Below are 23,849 nucleotides of genomic sequence, written 5' to 3'. Positions count from 1 at the left end.
CCTTGCGACGTCATTTGCCGCAATGCACGTCGGGAAAGTTTCCCGACGGAGCATGCGATCTACGCTCGGCGCGCCTAATTTAAATGATTCCCGCCCCCTGGCGGGATCATTTACATTGCGCGCCCTTAGGTCGGGCAATTTTGCCGGCGCGCCCTCGCAATTTACGGAGCTACTGCTCCGTGAATCGAGGGCAGCGCAAAATATTTGCGGGGGCGCAGGGCAAAATCGTTGCCCTGTGCCTCCGCAAATAAAGCGCAAATGTACCTGAATCTGGGCCCTTGAAAATACGAATACTGGGAATGCTTGGAGAACATTCCCACTAATTAACCATTTGTACTCCACTTAGGGGGCCGCAGTTCATTCTCTTCCCATCATCTACCGAGGTTCCTCCATCCCGTCCCTCGATTTATAACCCTCACATCCGATACGACCCGGTGAAGAACGGATCGGGAAGGATTATGGGGCCCACAGAACATGTGATCGTTATGAATGACTCTTCTAGCGACCCTTCTGCGCCACACACCCCGGCACTGCGCCACACACCCCGGCACTGCGCCACACACCCCGGCACCGCGCCACACACCCCGGCACCGCGCCACACACCCCGGCACCGCGCCACACACCCCGGCACCGCGCCACACACCCCGGCACCGCGCCACACACCCCGGCACCGCGCCACACACCCCGGCACCGCGCCACACACCCCGGCACTGCGCCACACACCCGGAGCTGCGCCACACACCCCGGCACTGCGCCACATACCCCGGCACTGCGCCACACACCCCGGCACTGCGCCACACACCCGGAGCTGCGCCACACACCCCGGCACCGCGCCACACACCCCGGCACCGCGCCACACACCCCGGCACCGCGCCACACACCCCGGCACCGCGCCACACACCCCGGCACTGCGCCACACACCCCGGCACTGCGCCACACACCCGGAGCTGCGCCACACACCCCGGCACTGCGCCACATACCCCGGCACTGCGCCACACACCCCGGCACTGCGCCACACACCCGGAGCTGCGCCACACACCCCGGCACTGCGCCACACACCCGGAGCTGCGCCACACACCCGACACTGCGCCACACACCCAACACTGCGCCACACACCCAACACCGCGCCACACACCCGACACCGCGCCACACAACCGGAGCTGCGCCACACACCCGACACCGCGCCACACACCCCGGCACCGCGCCACACACCCGGAGCTGCGCCACACACCCGACACCGCGCCACACACCCCGGCACCGCGCCACACACCCGGAGCTGCGCCACACACCCGACACCGCGCCACACACCCGACACTGCGCCACACACCCGGCACCGCGCCACACACCCCGGCACCGCGCCACACACCCCGGCACCGCGCCACACACCCCGGCACCGCGCCACACACCCCGGCACTGCGCCACACACCCCGGCACTGCGCCACATACCCCGGCACCGCGCCACACACCCCGGCACTGCGCCACATACCCCGGCCCCTCCAGATGGAATCGGACTGAAATGATTTTTCAGCCATAATGAGGCCCTTCAAGTGGACCTTTCATGAACATGGGATGTCCGCTTTACCCACAGCCCCCAAAATACAAAAAAAAAAAAAAAAAAGTCACATCCAATTAAAAACCCCACCCGGGGGGGGGGGGGGGGCAGTATAGAGGACCTCCCATTTTCATGCAAGGTCCACTTTAAGCTGTATACAGAAGGCATTCATCTCTCAGGTACAAACTACATTTGTTAAATCTTCCAAGACTCACACATCATATACTGCATCCACCCCGATCTGTGCACCCCTCTACACCGGGGGCCCCCAAACTGTGGCCTGGGGGCCAGGTGCGGCCCTTTGCTTGCCTTTATCCAGCCCATGGAACCCTTTCTCCACCCGACGCCAGGGATGGGGCGCCACCCCTCCCCACCGACGCCAGTGATGGGGCGCCATCCCTCCCCACTGACGCCAGTGATGGGGCGCCACCCCTCCCCACCGACGCCAGTGATGGGACACTATTCCTCCCACTGACACCAGTGATGGGACACTATTCCTCCCACTGACACCAGTGATGGGACACTATTCCTCCCACTGACACCAGTGATGGGGCGCCATCCCTCCCCACTGACACCAATGATGGGACACTATTCCTCCCACTGACACCAATGATGGGACACTATTCCTCCCACTGACACCAATAATGGGACACTATTCCTCCCACTGACACCAATGATGGGACACTATTCCTCCCACTGACACCAATGATGGGGCACTATTCCTCCCACTGACACCAATGATGGGACACTATTCCTCCCACTGACACCAATGATGGGGCACTATTCCTCCCACTGACACCAATGATGGGGACACTATTCCTCCCACTGACACCAATGATGGGACACTATTCCTCCCACTGACACCAATGATGGGACACTATTCCCCCCCACTGACACCAATGATGGGACACTTCCTCCCACTGACACCAATGATGGGGCACTATCCCTCCCCACTGACACCAATGATGGGACACTATTCCTCCCACTGACACCAATGATGGGACACTTCCTCCCACTGACACCAATGATGGGGCACTATTCCTCCCACTGACGGGACACTATTCCTCCCACTGACACCAATGATGGGACACTATTCCCCCCCACTGACACCAATGATGGGACACTATTCCCCCCCACTGACACCAATGATGGGACACTATTCCCCCCCACTGACACCAATGATGGGACACTATTCCCCCCCACTGACACCAATGATGGGACACTTCCTCCCACTGACACCAATGATGGGGCACTATTCCTCCCACTGACACCAATGATGGGACACTATTCCTCCCACTGACACCAATGATGGGACACTATTCCCCCCACTGACACCAATGATGGGACACTATTCCTCCCACTGACACCAATGATGGGGACACTATTCCTCCCACTGACACCAATGATGGGGACACTATTCCTCCCACTGACACCAATGATGGGGACACTATTCCTCCCACTGACACCAATGATGGGGCACTATTCCTCCCACTGACACCAATGATGGGGCACTATTCCTCCCACTGACACCAATGATGGGGCACTATTCCTCCCACTGACACCAATGATGGGACACTATTCCTCCCACTGACACCAATGATGGGACACTATTCCTCCCACTGACACCAATGATGGGACACTATTCCCCCCACTGACACCAATGATGGGACACTATTCCTCCCACTGACACCAATGATGGAACACTATTCCTCCCTCTGACACCAATGATGGGACACTATTCCTCCCACTGACACCAATGATGGGGACACTATTCCTCCCACTGACACCAATGATGGGACACTATTCCTCCCACTGACACCAATGATGGGACACTATTCCTCCCACTGACACCAATGATGGGGCACTATTCCTTCCACTGATACCAATGATGGGACACTATTCCCCTCACTGACACCAATGATGGGACACTATTCCTCCCACTGACACCAATGATGGGACACTATTCCTCCCACTGACACCAATGAAGGGACACTATTCCTCCCACTGACACCAATGATGGGACACTATTCCCCCCACTGACACCAATGATGGGGCACTATTCCCCCCACTGACACCAATGATGGGACACTATTCCCCCCACTGACACCAATGATGGGACACTATTCCTCCCACTGACACCAACGATGGGACACTATTCCTCCCACTGACACCAACGATGGGACACTATTCCTCCCACTGACACCAATGATGGGACACAATTCCCCCAACTGACACCAATGATGGGGCACTATTCCTCCCACTGACACCAATGACGGGACACTATTCCTCCCACTGACACCAATCATGGGACACTATTCCTCCCACTGACACCAATGATGGGACACTATTCCTCCCACTGACACCAATGATGGGACACTATTCCCCCCACTGACACCAATGATGGGACACTATTCATCCCACTGACACCAATGATGGGACACTATTCCTCCCACTGACACCAACGATGGGACACTATTCCTCCCACTGACACCAATGATGGGACACAATTCCCCCAACTGACACCAATGATGGGACACTATTCCTCCCACTGACACCAATGACGGGACACTATTCCTCCCACTGACACCAATCATGGGACACTATTCCTCCCACTGACACCAATCATGGGACACTATTCCTCCCACTGACACCAATGATGGGACACTATTCCTCCCACTGACACCAATGATGGGACACTATTCCCCCCACTGACACCAATGATGGGACACTATTCATCCCACTGACACCAATGATGGGACACTATTCCTCCCACTGACACCAACGATGGGACACTATTCCTCCCACTGACACCAACGATGGGACACTATTCCTCCCACTGACACCAATCATGGGACACTATTCCTCCCACTGACACCAATGATGGGACACTATTCCTCCCACTGACACCAATGATGGGACACAATTCCCCCAACTGACACCAATGATGGGACACTATTCCTCCCACTGACACCAATGACGGGACACTATTCCTCCCACTGACACCAATCATGGGACACCATTCCTCCCACTGACACCAATGATGGGACACTATTCCTCCCACTGACACCAATGATGGGACACTATTCCCCCCACTGACACCAATGATGGGACACTATTCATCCCACTGACACCAATGATGGGACACTATTCCTCCCACTGACACCAACGATGGGACACTATTCCTCCCACTGACACCAACGATGGGGACACTATTCCTCCCACTGACAGCAATGATGGGACACTATTCCCCCCACTGATACCAATGATGGGACACTATACCTCCCACTGATACCAATGATGGGACACTATTCCCCCCACTGACACCAATGATGGGACACTATTCCTCCCACTGACACCAATGATGGGGACACTATTCCTCTCACTGACACCAATGATGGGGACACTATTCCTCCCACTGACACCAATGATGGGACACTATTCCCCCCACTGACACCAATGATGGGACACTATACCTCCCACTGATACCAATGATGGGACACTATTCCCCCCACTGACACCAATGATGGGACACTATTCCTCCCACTGACACCAATGATGGGACACTATACCTCCCACTGATACCAATGATGGGACACTATTCCTCCCACTGACACCAATGATGGGACACTATTCCTCCCACTGACACCAATGATGGGACACTATACCTCCCACTGATACCAATGATGGGACACTATTCCCCCCACTGACACCAATGATGGGACACTTCCTCCCACTGACACCAATGATGGGGCACTATTCCTCCCACTGACACCAATGATGGGACACTATTCCTCCCACTGACACCAATGATGGGACACTATTCCTTCCACTGACACCAATGATGGGACACTATTCCTCCCACTGACACCAATGATGGGGCACTATTCCTCCCACTGACACCAATGATGGGACACTATTCCTTCCACTGACACCAATGATGGGACACTATTCCTCCCACTGACACCAATGATGGGACACTATTCCTTCCACTGACACCAATGATGGGACACTATTCCTCCCACTGACACCAATGATGGGGACACTATTCCTCCCACTGACACCAATGATGGGACACTATTCCTCCCACTGACACCAATGATGGGGCACTATACCTCCCACTGATACCAATGATGGGACACTATTCCCCCCACTGATGGGACACTATTCCTTCCACTGACACCAATGATGGGACACTATTCCTCCCACTGACACCAATGATGGGGACACTATTCCTCCCACTGACACCAATGATGGGACACTATTCCCCCCACTGACACCAATGATGGGACACTATTCCTCCCACTGACACCAATGATGGGACACTATTCCTCCCACTGACACCAATGATGGGACACTATTCCCCCCACTGACACCAATGATGGGACACTATTCCTCCCACTGACACCAATGATGGGACACTATTCCTTCCACTGACACCAATGATGGGACACTATTCCTCCCACTGACACCAATGATGGGACACTATTCCCCCCACTGACACCAATGATGGGACACTATTCCTCCCACTGACACCAATGATGGGACACTATTCCTTCCACTGACACCAATGATGGGACACTATTCCCCCCACTGACACCAATGATGGGACACTATTCCCCCCACTGACACCAATGATGGGACACTATTCCTCCCACTGACACCAATGATGGGGCACTATTCCTCCCACTGACACCAATGACGGGACACTATTCCCCCCACTGACGGGACACTATTCCTCCCACTGACACCAATGATGGGACACTATTCCTTCCACTGACACCAATGATGGGACACGATTCCTCCCACTGACACCAATGATGGGACACTATTCCCCCCACTGACACCAATGATGGGACACTATTCCTCCCACTGACACCAATGATGGGGCACTATTCCTCCCACTGACACCAATGATGGGACACTATTCCCCCCACTGACACCAATGATGGGACACTATTCCTTCCACTGACACCAATGATGGGACACTATTCCTCCCACCGACACCAATGATGGGACACTATTCCTCCCACCGACACCAATGATGGGACACTATTCCTCCCACCGACACCAATGATGGGACACTATTCCTCCCACCGACACCAATGATGGGACACTATTCCTCCCACCGACACCAATGATGGGACACTATTCCTCCCACCGACACCAATGATGGGACACTATTCCTCCCACTGACACCAATGATGGGACACTATTCCTCCCACTGACACCAATGATGGGACACTATTCCTCCCACTGACACCAATGATGGGACACTATCCCTCCCACTGACACCAATGATGGGACACTATTCCTCCCACTGACACCAATGATGGGACACTATTCCTCCCACTGACACCAATGAGGGGACACTATTCCTCCCACTGACACCAATGATGGGACACTATTCCTCCCACTGACACCAATGATGGGACACTATTCCCCCCACTGACACCAATGATGGGACACTATTCCTCCCACTGACACCAATGATTTTTTCCCTCAGTTTAGGACGATACGTATTCTTCTACCTATTTTTGGTAAAAAATCTTTCCCAGCAAAATCGGCCAATGCCGATTAATAAAAAAACACCAAATATCGGTCGACCTCTATAACTGACCCTTTGATGAGAAAGTTTGGAGACCCCTGCTCTACTCTTACAAACACAAGGGTTGGCCTACACTGGAGAAATATCATGATTGACCTATTACATCATCTGGTGACCTCATAGTCACTCGTACCCCACCACAGCTCTGCAAGGCTGCAAATCACGGAACGCAAACTTTTCAACATCATTTATTTTATTAAAAGACAAGATGTTGTGCGATTTCACGGCTTGGGGGGGGTTTTCTATAGAAGGGGATTTGTAGGAACACCTGCCTGCTCTACGCCTTCAGTCCTTGGCTGCCTTGGCTCCAGATTTGGGCTTCATCTGAACTTTCTTCTTGATGAGAACTTTCTTCTTCCCTCCAATAATAATGGCTTTCTTCTTGATGGTGGAAGCGGCCAGCACGCGCCATTTCTTTGGGCCTCCAACTTTCTGCGCTTTCTCCTTAGCTGGCTCTTTCTTCGTTTTGTTGACTTTGGTTACGCTTTTCTTCTTCGGAGTCGGCTCTTTGGCCGTCTGTTCAGAGGGCTTCTCCTCTTCCTTCCCATCACTCTGCTTCTCAGTGGTGGTTTTCTTTCCTTCACCTTCAGAAGCTCCTTCGCCATCGACCTTTGCTCGTTTCTCCTTTGGACCTTTGCCTTTACCCTTCTCTTTGCCAACGGCGGCGGCGGCTTTCTTTGCTTTGACCGCTAGGTTTTTAGTTTTGAGTTTTTGTGCAGCTTTAAGTGCTTTCTGTTTTTCGTCGACTTTGCGCTTTTTCTGCACGCTCTCTCCATCCGAACTGGTGCTGGCGGTGTCCTTTGGGATCTTTCTCTTGGCGACGGCCTTTTTGAGAAGCAGGAGTTTCTTCCCTTTGCCTTTGCTCTGACATATCTTCATGTGGTTGGAGAGAGATTTCATGTACAGGAACCGTTTTCCGCAATGCATACAGGGCGTAATCGTTCTATCCTCATGGACAACCCTGTGCCGGACCAACATTATTAGTTTGGCGAAACGCAGTTCGCAGACCGCACAGGGAAACGGTTTTTCTTCTTCTTCTGTCATTTTAGGTTGCTCTGCGTTACTTTCATTGTTAGCACTTTGGTCGGGACTAGAGGAGTCCCCGTGCACCTTTTTGATATGGAAGGCCAGTCTGCCTTTGCTGGCGTAGACTTTGGCACAGTCTTTACATGGAAAAGTCGACTCCTCTCCATCAGCTTTAGGGGTCGGATTGTTCTCTGAGCTGGAAGACTTGTGCACTTTGCGGTGAAGGATGAAGCTTGCCTTAGATAAACAGACCTTCTTACAGACCTTGCATGTGAAATGTTTCTTCTCAGTGTTGGCTTGAAGGTTCTGCCCACTCTTGTGCACCTTAGAATGAAGGACAAAGCTGGCTTTAGTAGAGCACACCATATCGCATTTTTTGCACCGGAAAGATTTCAGACCCTCCACCTTGGGACTTTGCTCACCAACTAACGACCGATGCACTTTACTGTGAAGGACGAAGCTGGCCTTGGTAGAACACACCATATCACAATGTTTGCAGTTGTACAACTGGGGCTCCTCAGATGTCTTAAGACTTTGTTCACCTTCAACCAACGACCGGTGCCCTTTACTGTGCAGGATGAAACTGGCCTTGGTGGAGCACACTACATCGCAGTACTTGCAGTTGTACAATTGTGGCTCCTCCACCCCTTTGGGACTTTGCTCATCTAATGACCGGTGCACCTTACTGTGGAGGATGAAGCTGGCCTTGGTGGAGCACACCATATCGCAGTGCTTGCAGTTGTAGGATTGAAGCTCATCAACTTTGAGATTTTGTTCACTAGTGGTTGGAGTTTTGTGAACTCTACTGTGCAAGACGAAACTAGCTTTGGTGGAGCACACCATCTCGCAATGCTTGCAGTTGTAGGATTGCGGTTCTGCACCAGCCTTAGGGCTTTTCTGACTTTTGGAGGCAGATCTGTGCACCTTCCGATGAAGAAAATAGCTGACTTTGGTGAAGAACACCATATCACAGTCCTTACACTTAAAAGATTTTGTCTCGGAATCTGCACTCCCTGGAGTCTTGTGGACCCTACGATGAAGGACCAGACTTGCCTTTGTTGAACAAACTTTGTTGCAGTAATTACAAACATAGCCTGGAGTGTCAGACTCTACTTTGATGATCGGGTTTGGCTCACCATCGGATGGAGACTTGTGTACTTTACGGTGAAGAGCAAAGCTGGCCTTGGTTGAGCATACTTTATCACAATCTTTACAAGGAAAGCAGCCTTTGGGCTCTGGGCTCATCTCAGACTTGGCCGTCGCCTTGTGCGCGGAATGATTCTTCAAATGTATTTTTAGATTCCCCTTAGAAGAGAAAACCTTATTACATTCCTTGCAGCCAAAAGGGTGCTCTTCCTCGCTCCGTTCACGCTTAATAATTTTCACGGGCATGGAGGATAACCTGTGGATCTTCCGATGAAGAACAAAGCTTGCTTTGGTAGAGCAGACTTTACCACAATCTTGGCACTTGAACGGTTGCCCCTCTGAGATGTCCTTACTTAAATTCTGCTCACTACTTGAGGGATCTTGAGAAATTCTGTGCATCTTGCGATGCGCGTAAAGTCTTGCCTTGCTGGGAAAGGCTTTGTCGCAGTCTTTACAGGAGAAGGGGCATTCACCGGTGTGGAGACGTTCATGAACCACGAGCCTCTCCTTCATCTTGAAGCTTTTACTACAGACTGAACACTGGAACGGTTTGGTGAACAAGAGCTCATAGTTTCTATGGGAGTAACGATGAGCGAGTAGGGTGACCTTCTGCCGGAATCGACGTGGACAGTCGGGACACATGTAGGGGCGTGAACCGGCATGTACACGCATGTGGACACCAAGGTTGTTCCTTTTAGTGAAGGTTTTGTCACATTCCGGGCAACGATAGCGACGGTCGTCCTCCTCATGAGAGTGGACATGTAGATCCAAATACTGTTCAGTAGAAAAGACTTGTGGGCACTGTGGACAGGTGAAGGACTGGCCAGTCGTGTGGCTGTGCTGATGGTTGACCAAGGCTTCGGAGTTTGGCCAGGTCTGGTTGCACTCCACGCACTGCCATGTTTCTTCTTGTTTAATGAATGTTGAATCAGGAATATAAGGCAATACTTCACTCTCCTCCACCTTAATAATGTTCTTTTCTTTATATAAACACTTTCGGCCTTGTTTTGGGGTTTTAATCAAGGGAGACAGTAGCTCTGAAGAACCCGCTTTCTCCATGTCGGGATCATTCAGGTCAGACTTGGGATCATCTGGGTGAATACTGCTGCTTTCAACTGAAGACGCGGCACATTTTTCAGTTTCCGAGCTCTCGCCATCTTTCTTGGCAAGTTCCGCGGCCTTTAAAGCGCTCTCTTTCTTTTTTTTGGATTTATCCATGAGACCTCTAACGGCCAGTAGCATGTTCATCCATTTCAGCTCCTTCTTCTTCTTGATAATGGACTGGATTTTGCTGTTTTTCGACATCTTGGTTTGCTTGGCTTTCAGCCGAAGGGATGCAACATTCTTCTGCTTTGGTAATTTATCACCGGAGAGGCTCAGCTCATCTCCGCTGTCGGTCAATAGCTTTCCCTTTATTTGAAGGCGGCAACTGCGACACTTCTTGGACCAGCGCCCGACCTTGCGTCTTTTTGACAGTCGACAGCCACAGGATTCACACTGCTCTGAGGTGTGACTCAAGAGATGAAGATTAAGCGACCTGTTACACCGAAAAGCCTTGCCACACTGGGGACACAGGCGCGGCTTCACACTATCGGGCAGGTCAAGGTTCTGGTCACTTGTATCGAGTTCATCATCCGACTCGATTTCTTGTTTCTTGGACTTTTCTTTGTCTTTCTTGAAAGAGTCAACCTCTTCATCATCATCAAGAGGACCAACTTTGGAATCTTCATCTGAGACGTCATTGTCTGGATTGATATCAGCATCTTCGTCATCAGAGGTGGCGCTGTACTCATCCCCGCTACCTTCTACAACCTTTTTTTCTGCTCTCTTCTCCTTAAGTTGCTGAACACATTTTTGGCACCTTTTAGGGATTCGCTTTGTCTTATATTTAAGTTGCATCGGACACCTGCACGTCAGACACTGGGGTAAGGTGTGGCATTTTATGTGCCCCGCCAGAAGAGACGGTATTCGGAACGTTTCGTCACACTTCGGACACTTGTACCTTTTTTTAGCTGCAGAACGTGAAGCTTCTTTCTCATCAACTAATGGGTCAAGAATCAATGGATCTCCGTCTTGTTTAATAGGAGAATCTGCCAACTCCGCAGACAAGCTTAACGCTCTTTTGGACTTGAGTGGATCAAGGTCCACGCCATCAGCGGTTTCTTGATTTGAAAGACGTTCTTGCTTCTTGGCAGCTTTGCGGCATTTGAAGCAGACCGGCAACCTGACCATCTCTCTCCTGCCTCGTCTTATCCTCCGCCCACATTTCAAGCATTCTCCACCGACACCAGGCGACTTAGAGGGCGTTTCTGCGTTATCAGCATCTTCTTGGTCATTCTCCATTAGCTCGGAATCTTCTAGTGCATCTTGTAGACTATCTTTGCCTACAGTTTGGCCTATAGATGAGGCAACATCTGATACTTCTTTAGTAGCTGAGCCGCAGTCATCCATCACCTCAGATTCTATGTCTTTGGGAGAGGCAACACTTATTTTTTCCGAATCGTCTTCCATGTCTTTCGGAAGGCTGTTGTCTTCCAGAGCTCCAGTGGGTAGCTCGCCAAGCTCATGGTCTTCATCTCCTTTAGGAAAAAGCTTCTTGTCAAGGGAACTTTTCTTGGATTCAACAATCTCATTGGTGGACACAGTCTTAGAGGAAGAGTCCAGGTTGGAAGAAAGATCTGTAGTTTGTTCTTGTGTACATTTATCTGTTTCCGCATCATCTTTCTCATTCTCTTTGAGGGGAAAGGCGGCATCTTGGTCTACCTGCTTGTCTTGCATCCTTTCATCCTTTAAATCTCTTTCGGGAGATTTAGCCTTTGCATGGTCACCATCATTGCTGGTGATCTGCTTATCATCTAGAACATCTAAAGGTGGATTCTTCGATTCTTGATCTACAATTTTCAGTTTTGACTTCCTCTCTTTATTGCAAATCATTTCATTCGTTTCTGCACCATGCTTGGCCAAAGGTTCGGGATCAATCACGTCTTTTTGTTTAGAGGGCAAGCTTTCGATTTCACCAACTTTGGTTTTGCTTTGCTCTGGCTCTATACTGCAAACAAGACCACTGTGGCCAGGAATGCCGGTATGTGGCTTCTCTTGGCCTGATTGGATCACTGCATCCTTTTGTGAGGGACCTTCTAAGGAATCGGTCTGTTCGTCATCACACTCATTATCTTCTACAGTAACACAGACATCCATCTCCTCGGGAGTTATGGCATCATGGGTGCGTTCTGTTCTGGACATGGCAGCATCCCCCACAGGATTTACATCTTGCTTTTCTGTAGAGGTCCCAGATGGCTCATAGTCTTTGTCTCTGCATGGGAGGTCTTGCTCTGGTTGGGGTAGATCAGCCATACCCTCTGCTGTGATTGGTTGGAAATGACCACTGGAAGGTGCAAGTCGCTCTTCTGAACTATTCTTTGACACTGAATCTTGTGTTATCATGCTTTCGATGGAATCTGGAGCTTCTCCAGTTCTAGGTTCATCGTTGGTAAGAAAACTTAAAGGTGAGCAGGAACTAGTCTCCATTTTTTCGTTCGGAGGAGGAGCTTGAAATGTGGGCAAATTGTGATTTTCAGATGGTAACCCGACATGGTCAGTGGTTTTAAGCTTGTTTTGACCGAGCTGTACCTCTGATGTTTCTTCTTCCAAGCTAGCAGGTAGCTCACTGCCCCGATTGGTGAGCATCTCATCGACAGTATTCTGCCCTTCATTCACAGTTTCTGGACTTCTGGAGGACTTGGTCTCCTCAGAATTGCTTAGTTCAGGCTCTAGTTTTGACTGGGAAAGGGCTTGATCGTCGTCCTTCATGGTTTCCAAGTCTTTCTGGCCGGCAGCGATGGGTTCGTCTTCAGCGATGTCGTCTTTATCCTGGTCCAGCAATTTGATCATCTCGCTTTCAGAGATATAAGTCATTTCGCTGCCATTCAGGCAGATGTCACTCTCTTTCTCCTGTACAATCTTTGTACTGCGAGCTTCTCCCCCACACACAATGTTCTGCTCCTCCACAGAGGCAAGGCCTTTCTCACAAACCTCCAATGGGAAAATGTCTCTCTCAAACAAGTCTTGGTCTCTTTTGTCATCAATGACGAGCTCGTTATCATCGTCATCATCAACATTATCGTCATTATCATCATCATCATCATCATCATCATCGTGAAGCATATCCTGTCCGGATAAAAGGCTACAAGGTTTTTCTGGCTCCTTGTTGTCCGCCGGCAAATCCTTCTCTGGTAAGCCAACTTCTTCTTCTGGAATGGAGACTTGGCCGACATCCTCAGATGTCATACAGATATCGGTCTTCAAATTCTTGTCAGCAGTTACCTGGACGGTTGCAGATTGCAGGTCGTGTTTTTCTGGTATAATTGTGCCGACAACGGAACGTTCTTCTGATGATGTAGATTGTTCATTTTGAGCTCCGAGGTCTTCGGCAGACGTCTCTACGGATGCGTCTTCTGTAGGTGAGCTCACATCATCTCTGTTCCTTGATAAAGTATTAGAAAGATCAGCTTCCTCTTTGCTGGACTGGATCTCCAGGGGCGCCGGGCGGTCTTCAGACACATTAACGGGCATTGCGGGGGAGAGGTTTTCTCGTCTTTCTGGTGGCATTTCTTCAGGTGGGTTTACCTTTCCGACCTCAGCGTCAGATTTCGGTAAAGTCAAGTCTTGAGCTTGTTCTACATTGGGAATCATCTCTTCCTCTGGCTGTTTATTTTCTTTGATGGTCTTGGGCTCATCTTTCGAAGAGCCTGGGTCACCCAACGAGGAACAATCGGGCAGTTGGGGAGAGTCTTCTTCAAGACGTTTATCCTTGGCTATGGGCTCATCAGTAAGCAAAGTGGAATTGTGTTTAGCAGTTTGATTGACTTCCAGCTCATTCTGCTGTTTCTGTGGAGAGGCTGGACTGGCAGCCTCCTCCTCTGGGGTGGTATCCATGTCGTCATCATCATCAATAGCAGGAAGGTTGCCGTCAATGATGGAATCAACGGCTTGGCCTTGGTCGACCTTCTCTTGAGAGACCTCTGAAGGTTGCACACTTTGTTTCTCAGAGACATTCTCCATAGTTTCGGAGCTGGGTCGACTTTCCATTGGTTCCTGTTCTGGAGCGACTGCACTTTCCGCATTAGACAGTTCAGGCAGAGGAAGACCGGCCTCGGGTTTCTCAGAGGCGACACTTTCACTTGCGATCGGCTCGCTGCTTGGAGGACGATCATTGGCCATGTCAGCGGGTTTTGTCTGGGGGGAAGTCTCTTCAGTGAGGGTTTTGGAATTGGTCTCATCAGGACTCGCAGTCTTTGTAGGGACCTCATCGGCGTTGGTGGTCACACCGTTCTCTTCCGGCCCCGCGATGGTGTACGCGTTGAAGACATCGGTCAATATTTCGATGGAGTTTCCAAAGGAATCCATAAGATGTACGGTTGTGTCTGAAAACTTGGATATTCGCAACTCAAATAAGTTCTTTTTCTCAGGAACGTCATCCTTCTGACTGGTGGCTACACCGGACCCATGGCATCGCCTGGTGAGGAACTCTTTTGGGGTGAAGGTTTGGTAGACTTTCGTCTCAGTTTTGAAATGCACTATAGAGTTCAGAGGGCGTGGAGGCTTGGTGTAGGTGGGCTTCACGTGCACAATGTCAGCCATCTTGCTGCTCCTGGTGGATATGACCCGAGGAGGGGGCGTCTTTACTCTGGAAACTCCTTCTTCGTGACTTCTCTCGTGCATCTGCAGGAAGACCTGGTGGTGGAAGCCCCTTCCGCAGTGCGTGCACGTGAACTGTTTCTTGGCCACATGGCTCTGGCGGTGCGAGGTCAGCTCAAGCTTGGTGTCGAAGGTCTCGCTGCACTCGATGCACATGTACTGTCCGGTGTCACTTTCAGGGCCGGGGGAGGTCATCTGCATCGGGATGGGCTTCCTGGAAGAACGGGTGCTTCTCTCCGAATTCTGCATCTTGCATGTCACGCCTCCTGGCCAAAAATAAAGAAAGTTAGAGTTTTGTTGAATTCGTTCAGAACTACATTGGGACAACTGTAGCAGGGTAAGTGAAGAGGGATTAGACCCCCTGCCAGGTTCTTATTGCCATCTGCGTGCCCCCCCCCCCATTGGACAGATGTACTCTCTCAGTTTGTCCTGGTGACCCTTATGACTGAAAGAAAATCCCAGAACAAGGGTCACCAGACATGGGACAGAGGAGAAATCTTACAATGGGGACACCAGTCCTGGTGACAACCAGGGATTCCCTCACTTCCTGATTTTCACTAAAGGGACAGGAAGAGGGGAAATCTTCTGAAGGGGAGACTAGTCTTGGTGACAACCAGGGATTCCCTCACTTCCCGGTTTCACTATGAAACAGGAAGTGAAATCTTACAATGGGGACACTAGTCCCGGTGACAACCAGGGATTCCCTCACTTCACTTCCTGTCCCATAGCGAAAACTGGAAGAGAGGGAATCCCTAGTTGTCACCTGGACTAGTGTCCCCATCAGAAGATTTCCCCTCTTCCTGTCTCTTTAGTGAAAACCGGGAAGTGAGGGAATTCCCTGGTTGTCACCAGAACTGGTGCCCCCATTGTAAGATTTCACTTCCTGTACCTTAGTGGAAACAGGAAGTGAGAGAATCCTTGGTTGCCGCCATGACTAATGTCCCCATTGGAAGCTTTCCCTTCACTTCCTGTCCCATAGCGAAAACGGGAAGGGAAAGTTTTCAATGGGGACATTAGTCATGGCCACAACCAGGGATTCCCTCACTTCCTGTTTCCACTAAGGTACAGGAAGTGAAATCTTACAGTGAGGACACCAGCCCCCCCCCCCCCCCCCCCGGGACACCACATGTATGGGTGACTGAAGAAGTGAGAAGTACAGGTCCTCTTTATTACCGAGTGTCATGTGATCAGTACTGGTACTTACAGCTCTCTGGGGGTGGGGCTCCTCTGTAGATGGGGGCGGGGCTCCTCTGTAGATGGGGGCGGGGCTCCTCCGTAGATGGGTGCGGGATCAATGAACACGGCTGACACTGAAGAAGAAGAAAAATAAATAAAGAGATTGAGAATATTCTCCTATAAGAAGTCTGAGATCCAAGGGGAGAGGCGGAATGTGATTGGTCAGTGGGAGGGACAGACACTCCGCCTCTCATCCAAAATAAAAAAACTACAAGACACTCCCTCCTACAAGGGGAGGCGGGATTACTTTATATCATTCCGATCATGAAATCTTTATTCTACAAATAAACATCTAAACACCGGGAATGTAGAGCATTATGGGAGCTCTAAAGAGACAGCAGAAGCCGATTGCTTTCAGACTCTCCGAGTGAATGTACAGAGAAGGGGGAGGAGCCACTCCTCAAACTCATTCAGCTGCGTGTGCAATCTGAGCTTCAGATACTGAGGACTGTGAGCAACCAAACTTCTACACCAACTGCCCCCCCCCCACATTGACCCCCTCCTACACCGACCCCCCCCCCCATACACTGACCCCCTCCTACACCAACTCCCCCCCCACACCAACCCCCCCCCCCCCCCACACTGACCCCCTCCTACACCAACCCCCCCCCCCCCACACTGACCCCCTCCTACACCAACCCCCCCCCCCACACTGACCCCCTCCTACACCAACCCCCCCCCTACACCGACCCCCCCCCCCATACACTGACCCCCTCCTACACCAACCCAACCCCCCCACACTAACCTCCCTACACTGACCCCCTTCTACACCAACCCCGCCCTACACCAACCTCCCTACACCAACCCCCCCACACTGACCTCCCTACACTGCCCCCCCCCCCCGCTACACTGACCCCCTCCTACACTGACCCAACCCCCCCCCACACTAACCCCCTTCTACACCAACGCCCCCCACACTAACCCCCTTCTACACCAACCTCCCTACACTGCCCCCCCCCCGCTACACTGACCCAACCCCCCCCACACTAACCCCCTTCTACACCAACTCCCCCCACACTGACCCCCTCCTACACCACCCCCCCCCCCACACTGACCCCCTTCTACACCAACCTCCCTACACTGCCCCCCCCCCGCTACACTGACCCAACCCCCCCCCACACTAACCCCCTTCTACACCAACTCCCCCCACACTGACCCCCTCCTACACCCCCCCCCCCCCCACACTGACCCCCTCCTACACCAACCTCCCTACACTGACCCCCCCCCGCTACACTGACCCGTCCTCCCCCACACTAACCCCGTTCTACACCGACTCCCCCCTACACTGACCCCCTCCTACACTAACCCCCCCCCCCCTACACCATCCCCCCCCCTACACTGACCCCCTCCTACACCATCCCCCCCCCTACACTAACCCCCTCCTACACCAACCCCCCCTACACTGACCCCCTCCCACACCAACCCCAAAACACCCACCTCCCTACACTGACCCTCTTCTTACACCAACCCCCCCCCTCTACACCAACCCAACCCCCCCCACACTGACCCCCTTCTACACCACCCCCCCCCTACACTGACCCCCTCCCACACCAACCCCAAAACACCGACCCCCTCCTACACAAATGCTGTTGCTGTTACAATGAAAATAAAAAACACTCTTCTCCACAAAATGTTTCATATTCATGAAAATGAACCCTGCAGGTCTATATAGCCACAGGTGCAGGCTCCGCCCCCTTGCTTGTGGTTCTATACAGCAGGGACACACCCCCAGTACATAGAATATGAATAATACTCGGACAGTGATTGGTTACACCCAGAGGGGAATGATGCAAGGTGTGTGCTCACCTGGAGATGTGAGGATCACCTTCCTCCTCTTCCGGCTCCTCCTCCTCTTCCTGCTCCTCCTCTTCCTGCTCCTCCTCCTCCTCCGGCTCCTCCTCCAATGACCTCCGGCGGAGAGAAGAAGATTTCTAGAAGACAAAACAGGAAGTTTGAACCCGACATAAAATCCTTCATTCAGGTTATACCGCCACCTACAGGAGGAGGACGACACCGACACACAACACTGGAGACCAGTCCGGATAACCCCTCCCACTCCCAGCATGTCTCAGTCTCCTGACAGCAGGATTCCCAAATGGGGGGGGGGGTCCCTCAAATATCACCCCGGGGGAGGGGAGGAGGTGTGTGATCTTCTCATCAGTCTTCAGGTGGAGTCGTCTGTGTTCAATAAATTCCAAAAGCCACAGAGGTCTATGGGAGAAATCTAAAGTGTGAATTTTAAAGGCTGATATGCAAGTTATTGTCCTAAAAAAACGTTCGGGGACTGGCCCCAGGGGGAGTGTTTGGGGACCCCCGGCCCCAGGGGGAGTGTTTGGGGACCCCCGGCCCCAGGGGGAGTGTTTGGGGACCCGGGGACCCGCCCCAGGGGGAGTGTTTGGGGACCCGGGGACCGGCCCCAGGGGGAGTGTTTGGGGACCCCCGGCCCCAGGGGGAGTGTTTGGGGACCCCCGGCCCCGGGGGGAGTGTTTGGGGACCCCCGGCCCCGGGGGGAGTGTTTGGGGACCCCCGGCCCCGGGGGGAGTGTTTGGGGACCCCCGCCCCCAGGGGGGAGTGTTTGGGGACCCCCGCCCCCAGGGGGGAGTGTTTGGGGACCCCCGCCCCCAGGGGGGAGTGTTTGGGGACCCGGGGACCGGCCCCGGGGGGAGTGTTTGGGGACCCCCGGCCCCGGGGGGAGTGTTTGGGGACCCCCGCCCCCAGGGGGGAGTGTTTGGGGACCCCCGCCCCCAGGGGGGAGTGTTTGGGGACCCCCGCCCCCAGGGGGGAGTGTTTGGGGACCCCCGCCCCCAGGGGGGAGTGTTTGGGGACCCCCGCCCCCAGGGGGGAGTGTTTGGGGACCCCCGCCCCCAGGGGGGAGTGTTTGGGGACCCCCGCCCCCAGGGGGGAGTGTTTGGGGACCCGGCTCCTGCCCCCGGGGACATGTATCCATGCAAAAAATGTTTTAAAAATTGCAGTTTTTTTGGGGAGCAGTGATATTAATAATGCTTAAAGTGAATGTTCACCCAAAATATACATTTTTTGGCTTCATTTCCATGGACGTTTTTGGACGTTTTTACAGCCACTTTTCTGAGCGTCTTTTTACAGCTTAAAAACGTCCATGTTATTCTATGGCCTCATGCCCACATAGGTGTTTTTGAGCTGTAAAAAAAAACGCGGGACCGGGGCGTTCTGTGGCTCCAGCAATAGAGCTGTAAAAACGCCAGACATTAAAAAACGCTCAAAAACACGCAAAAACGCTACCACGGCGTTCCAACGGTCGCATACATTGCGTCACAATCTCCCGAAAATAGCCGAACATCGGTGCGCAGGCGCCATATAGAGTCGCACTGACGTTCGGCTACTTTGGGCAACTCGTGACGCGATGTATGCGACCGTCGGAAGACTGTCAATCAGATAGGAACGCCCAGTCCCGCAGCCCATACCCGGGAGCGGCGGAGAAGATCGCTCTCTACAACGGTAACTACGGCATTGATTTATAAAAAAAACACCCGTTTCTGCTTCCCGTAATTCGCCTCAATCTAGTGTTAGAATTTTTTTTTTTGGGTGAACTCCCGCTTTAAAGTGAAACAATAAAAGTGAAATATTCCTTTACATTTCGTACCTGGGGGGTGTCTATAGTATGCCTGCAAAGTAGCGCATTTTTCCCGTACATAGAACTGTCCCTGCACAAAGTATTATTTCTAAAAGGAAAAAAAGTCATATAAAAATCACTCGCGGCTGTTCATGAATTGTCGGGTCCCGGCAACACAGAGAAAAGTCATTAAATAAATAAAAAGCGTGGGGGTCCCCCCAAATTCCATTACCAGGCCCTTCAGGTCTGGATATTAAGGGGAACCCCGCCGTCAATTAAATGAAAGAAAAAAAAATGGTATCCAGAGCGCAGCCCGGCGAATAACGCGGCTTCAGCCAGTGACAGCTCTTATATCGGTGAGGGCGGGACCACCCGTCACGTGACCCCGCCCCCCCCCATGACGCACCCTCTGACTACGTCACTGGGGAAGCCGAGGCTTTCCCTTGCGTCAGAGGGGGGCGGGGTCACGTGACGGGTGGCCCCGCCCTCACTGATATAAGAGCTGTCACTGGCTGAAGCCGCGTCATGCGCCGGGCTGGATCCCGGATCTGGATGGATCTTCTCATCGGTGGACCCCGGAGGAGAGGAGATCCCCCGTCGCTGGATAACGACAACGTTGGGGCCCCCGGGACCGAGAGCGGATCACCACCGCTGGATTTATTTGTAAGGACTTTTCTCCACAGTGTGTGTTTTACAACTATTCCTTCGTGAAATGGTAGAGGTACAGTGTACCCCATTACTAATTCACATAGGGGGGGCCAGGATCTGGGGGTCCCCTTTGTTAAAGGGGTCTTCCAGATTCTGATAAGCCCCCCGCCCGCAGACCCCCCCAACCACCGGGCAAGGGTTGTGGGGATGAGAGGACATCCTCCCCATGTTGAGGGCATGTGGCCTGGTGCGGTTCAGGAGAGGGGGGGGGCCGCACTCTGTCCCCCCCTCTTTTCTGCGGCCGGCCAGGTCAACGTGCTCGGATAAGGGTCTGGTGTGGATTTTTAGGGGGACTCCACGCCAATTTTTTTAAATTTGGGGTGGAGTTCCCCTTAAAATCCACACCAGACCTGAAAGAAATTTTGGGGGGCCCCCGACAATTCATGAAGAGCCGCGAGTGATTTTATATGACTTTTCCTTCAGAAATGACACTTTGTGCAGGGACAGTTCTATGTACGGGAAACATGCGCTATTTCACATGCATAATATACACCCCCCCCCCCCCAGGTACGAAATTTAAAGGAACATTTCACTTTTATTGTTTCACTTTAATCACTGATCCCGAAAAAACTGCAATTTTTAAAACATTTTTGATACATGTCCCCTGGGGCAGGACCCGAGTCCCCAAACACTCCCCTGGGGCAGGACCCGGGTCCCCAAACACTCCCCTGGGGCAGGACCCGGGTCCCCAAACACTCCCCTGGGGCAGGACCCGAGTCCCCAAACACTCCCCTGGGGCAGGACCCGAGTCCCCAAACACTCCCCTGGGGCAGGACCCGAGTCCCCAAACACTCCCCTGGGGGCAGGACCCGAGTCCCCAAACACTCCCCTGGGGGCAGGACCCGGGTCCCCAAACACTCCCCCGGGGGCAGGACCCGGGTCCCCAAACACTCCCCTGGGGCAGGACCCGGGTCCCCAAACACTCCCCTGGGGCAGGACCCGGGTCCCCAAACACTCCCCCTGGGGCAGGACCCGGGTCCCCAAACACTCCCCTGGGGCAGGACCCGGGTCCCCAAACACTCCCCTGGGGCAGGACCCGGGTCCCCAAACACTCCCCCTGGGGCAGGACACGGGTCCCCAAACACTCCCCTGGGGCAGGACCCGGGTCCCCAAACACTCCCCCTGGGACAGGACCCGGGTCCCCAAACACTCCCCTGGGACAGGACCCGGGTCCCCAAACACTCCCCTGGGACAGAACCCGGGTCCCCAAACACTCCCCCTGGGGCAGGACCCGGGTCCCCAAACACTCCCCCTGGGGCAGGACCCGGGTCCCCAAACACTCCCCCTGGGGCAGGACCCGGGTCCCCAAACACTCCCCTGGGGCAGGACCCGGGTCCCCAAACACTCCCCTGGGGCAGGACCCGGGTCCCCAAACACTCCCCCTGGGGCAGGACACGGGTCCCCAAACACTCCCCTGGGGCAGGACCCGGGTCCCCAAACACTCCCCCTGGGGCAGGACCCGGGTCCCCAAACACTCCCCTGGGACAGGACCCGGGTCCCCAAACACTCCCCTGGGACAGGACCCGGGTCCCCAAACACTCCCCTGGGGCAGGACCCGGGTCCCCAAACACTCCCCTGGGGCAGGACCCGGGTCCCCAAACACTCCCCTGGGGCAGGACCCGGGTCCCCAAACACTCCCCTGGGGCAGGACCCGGGTCCCCAAACACTCCCCTGGGGCAGGACACGGGTCCCCAAACACTCCCCTGGGACAGGACCCGGGTCCCCAAACACTCCCCCTGGGGCAGGACCCGGGTCCCCAAACACTCCCCTGGGGCAGGACCCGGGTCCCCAAACACTCCCCTGGGGCAGGACCCGGGTCCCCAAACACTCCCCCTGGGGCAGGACACGGGTCCCCAAACACTCCCCTGGGGCAGGACCCGGGTCCCCAAACACTCCCCCTGGGACAGGACCCGGGTCCCCAAACACTCCCCTGGGACAGGACCCGGGTCCCCAAACACTCCCCTGGGACAGAACCCGGGTCCCCAAACACTCCCCCTGGGGCAGGACCCGGGTCCCCAAACACTCCCCCTGGGGCAGGACCCGGGTCCCCAAACACTCCCCCTGGGGCAGGACCCGGGTCCCCAAACACTCCCCCTGGGGCAGGACCCGGGTCCCCAAACACTCCCCTGGGGCAGGACCCGGGTCCCCAAACACTCCCCTGGGGCAGGACCCGGGTCCCCAAACACTCCCCCTGGGGCAGGACACGGGTCCCCAAACACTCCCCTGGGGCAGGACCCGGGTCCCCAAACACTCCCCCTGGGGCAGGACCCGGGTCCCCAAACACTCCCCTGGGACAGGACCCGGGTCCCCAAACACTCCCCTGGGACAGGACCCGGGTCCCCAAACACTCCCCTGGGGCAGGACCCGGGTCCCCAAACACTCCCCTGGGGCAGGACCCGGGTCCCCAAACACTCCCCTGGGGCAGGACCCGGGTCCCCAAACACTCCCCTGGGGCAGGACCCGGGTCCCCAAACACTCCCCTGGGGCAGGACACGGGTCCCCAAACACTCCCCTGGGACAGGACCCGGGTCCCCAAACACTCCCCCTGGGGCAGGACCCGGGTCCCCAAACACTCCCCTGGGGCAGGACCCGGGTCCCCAAACACTCCCCTGGGGCAGGACCCGGGTCCCCAAACACTCCCCCTGGGGCAGGACCCGGGTCCCCAAACACTCCCCTGGGGCAGGACCCGGGTCCCCAAACACTCCCCTGGGGCAGGACCCGGGTCCCCAAACACTCCCCTGGGGGCAGGACCCGGGTCCCCAAACACTCCCCTGGGACAGGACCCGGGTCCCCAAACACTCCCCTCGGGCAGGGCCCGGGTCCCCAAACACTCCCCTGGGGCAGGACCCGGGTCCCCAAACACTCCCCTGGGGCAGGACCCGGGTCCCCAAACACTCCCCTGGGGCAGGACCCGGGTCCCCAAACACTCCCCCTCGGGCAGGACCCGGGTCCCCAAACACTCCCCTGGGGCAGGACCCGGGTCCCCAAACACTCCCCTGGGACAGGACCCGGGTCCCCAAACACTCCCCCCCCCCCAACACACAGAATCCCCCCTCTACAGAACACCTCCCCCCAACACACAGAATCCTCCTCTACAGAACACCTCCCCCCCCCAACACACAGAATCCTCCTCTACAGAACACCTCCCCCCCCCCAACACACAGAATCCCCCTCTACAGAACACCTCCCCCCCCAACACACAGAATCCCCCTCTACAGAACACCTCCCCCAACACACAGAATCCCCCTCTACAGAACACCTCCCCCCAACACACAGAATCCCCCCTCTAC

The 23,849-nt window shown here is 54.2% G+C and overlaps 1 protein-coding gene across 1 annotated transcript; it reads right to left on the bottom strand.

The window, feature by feature from the left end:
* Positions 1 to 7,330: 7,330 nt before the first annotated feature.
* Positions 7,331 to 16,297, bottom strand: LOC120941764. Its single transcript, XM_040355430.1, has 2 exons — positions 16,231 to 16,297; positions 7,331 to 15,292 (listed from the first exon to the last, which is right to left on the bottom strand). The coding sequence occupies exon 2, from the start codon at positions 15,273 to 15,275 to the stop codon at positions 7,443 to 7,445; it is 7,833 nt and encodes a 2,610-aa protein (XP_040211364.1). The 5' UTR covers positions 15,276 to 15,292; positions 16,231 to 16,297; the 3' UTR covers positions 7,331 to 7,442.
* Between the last annotated feature and the right edge of the window lie 7,552 nt (positions 16,298 to 23,849).

The sequence above is a fragment of the Rana temporaria genome, chromosome 5 (genome assembly GCF_905171775.1).
Source record: "Rana temporaria chromosome 5, aRanTem1.1, whole genome shotgun sequence".
In the NCBI taxonomy this organism is placed as follows: Eukaryota; Metazoa; Chordata; class Amphibia; order Anura; family Ranidae; genus Rana; species Rana temporaria.
Note: the sequence above shows the minus strand (reverse complement) of the source record. Positions and strands in the feature narration are given on the sequence as shown.

Coding starts and splice junctions, on each gene's coding strand:
- LOC120941764 (XM_040355430.1), bottom strand. CDS start 15,275: ATGCAGAATTCGGAGAGAAGCACCCGTTCTTCCAGGAAGCCCATCCCG.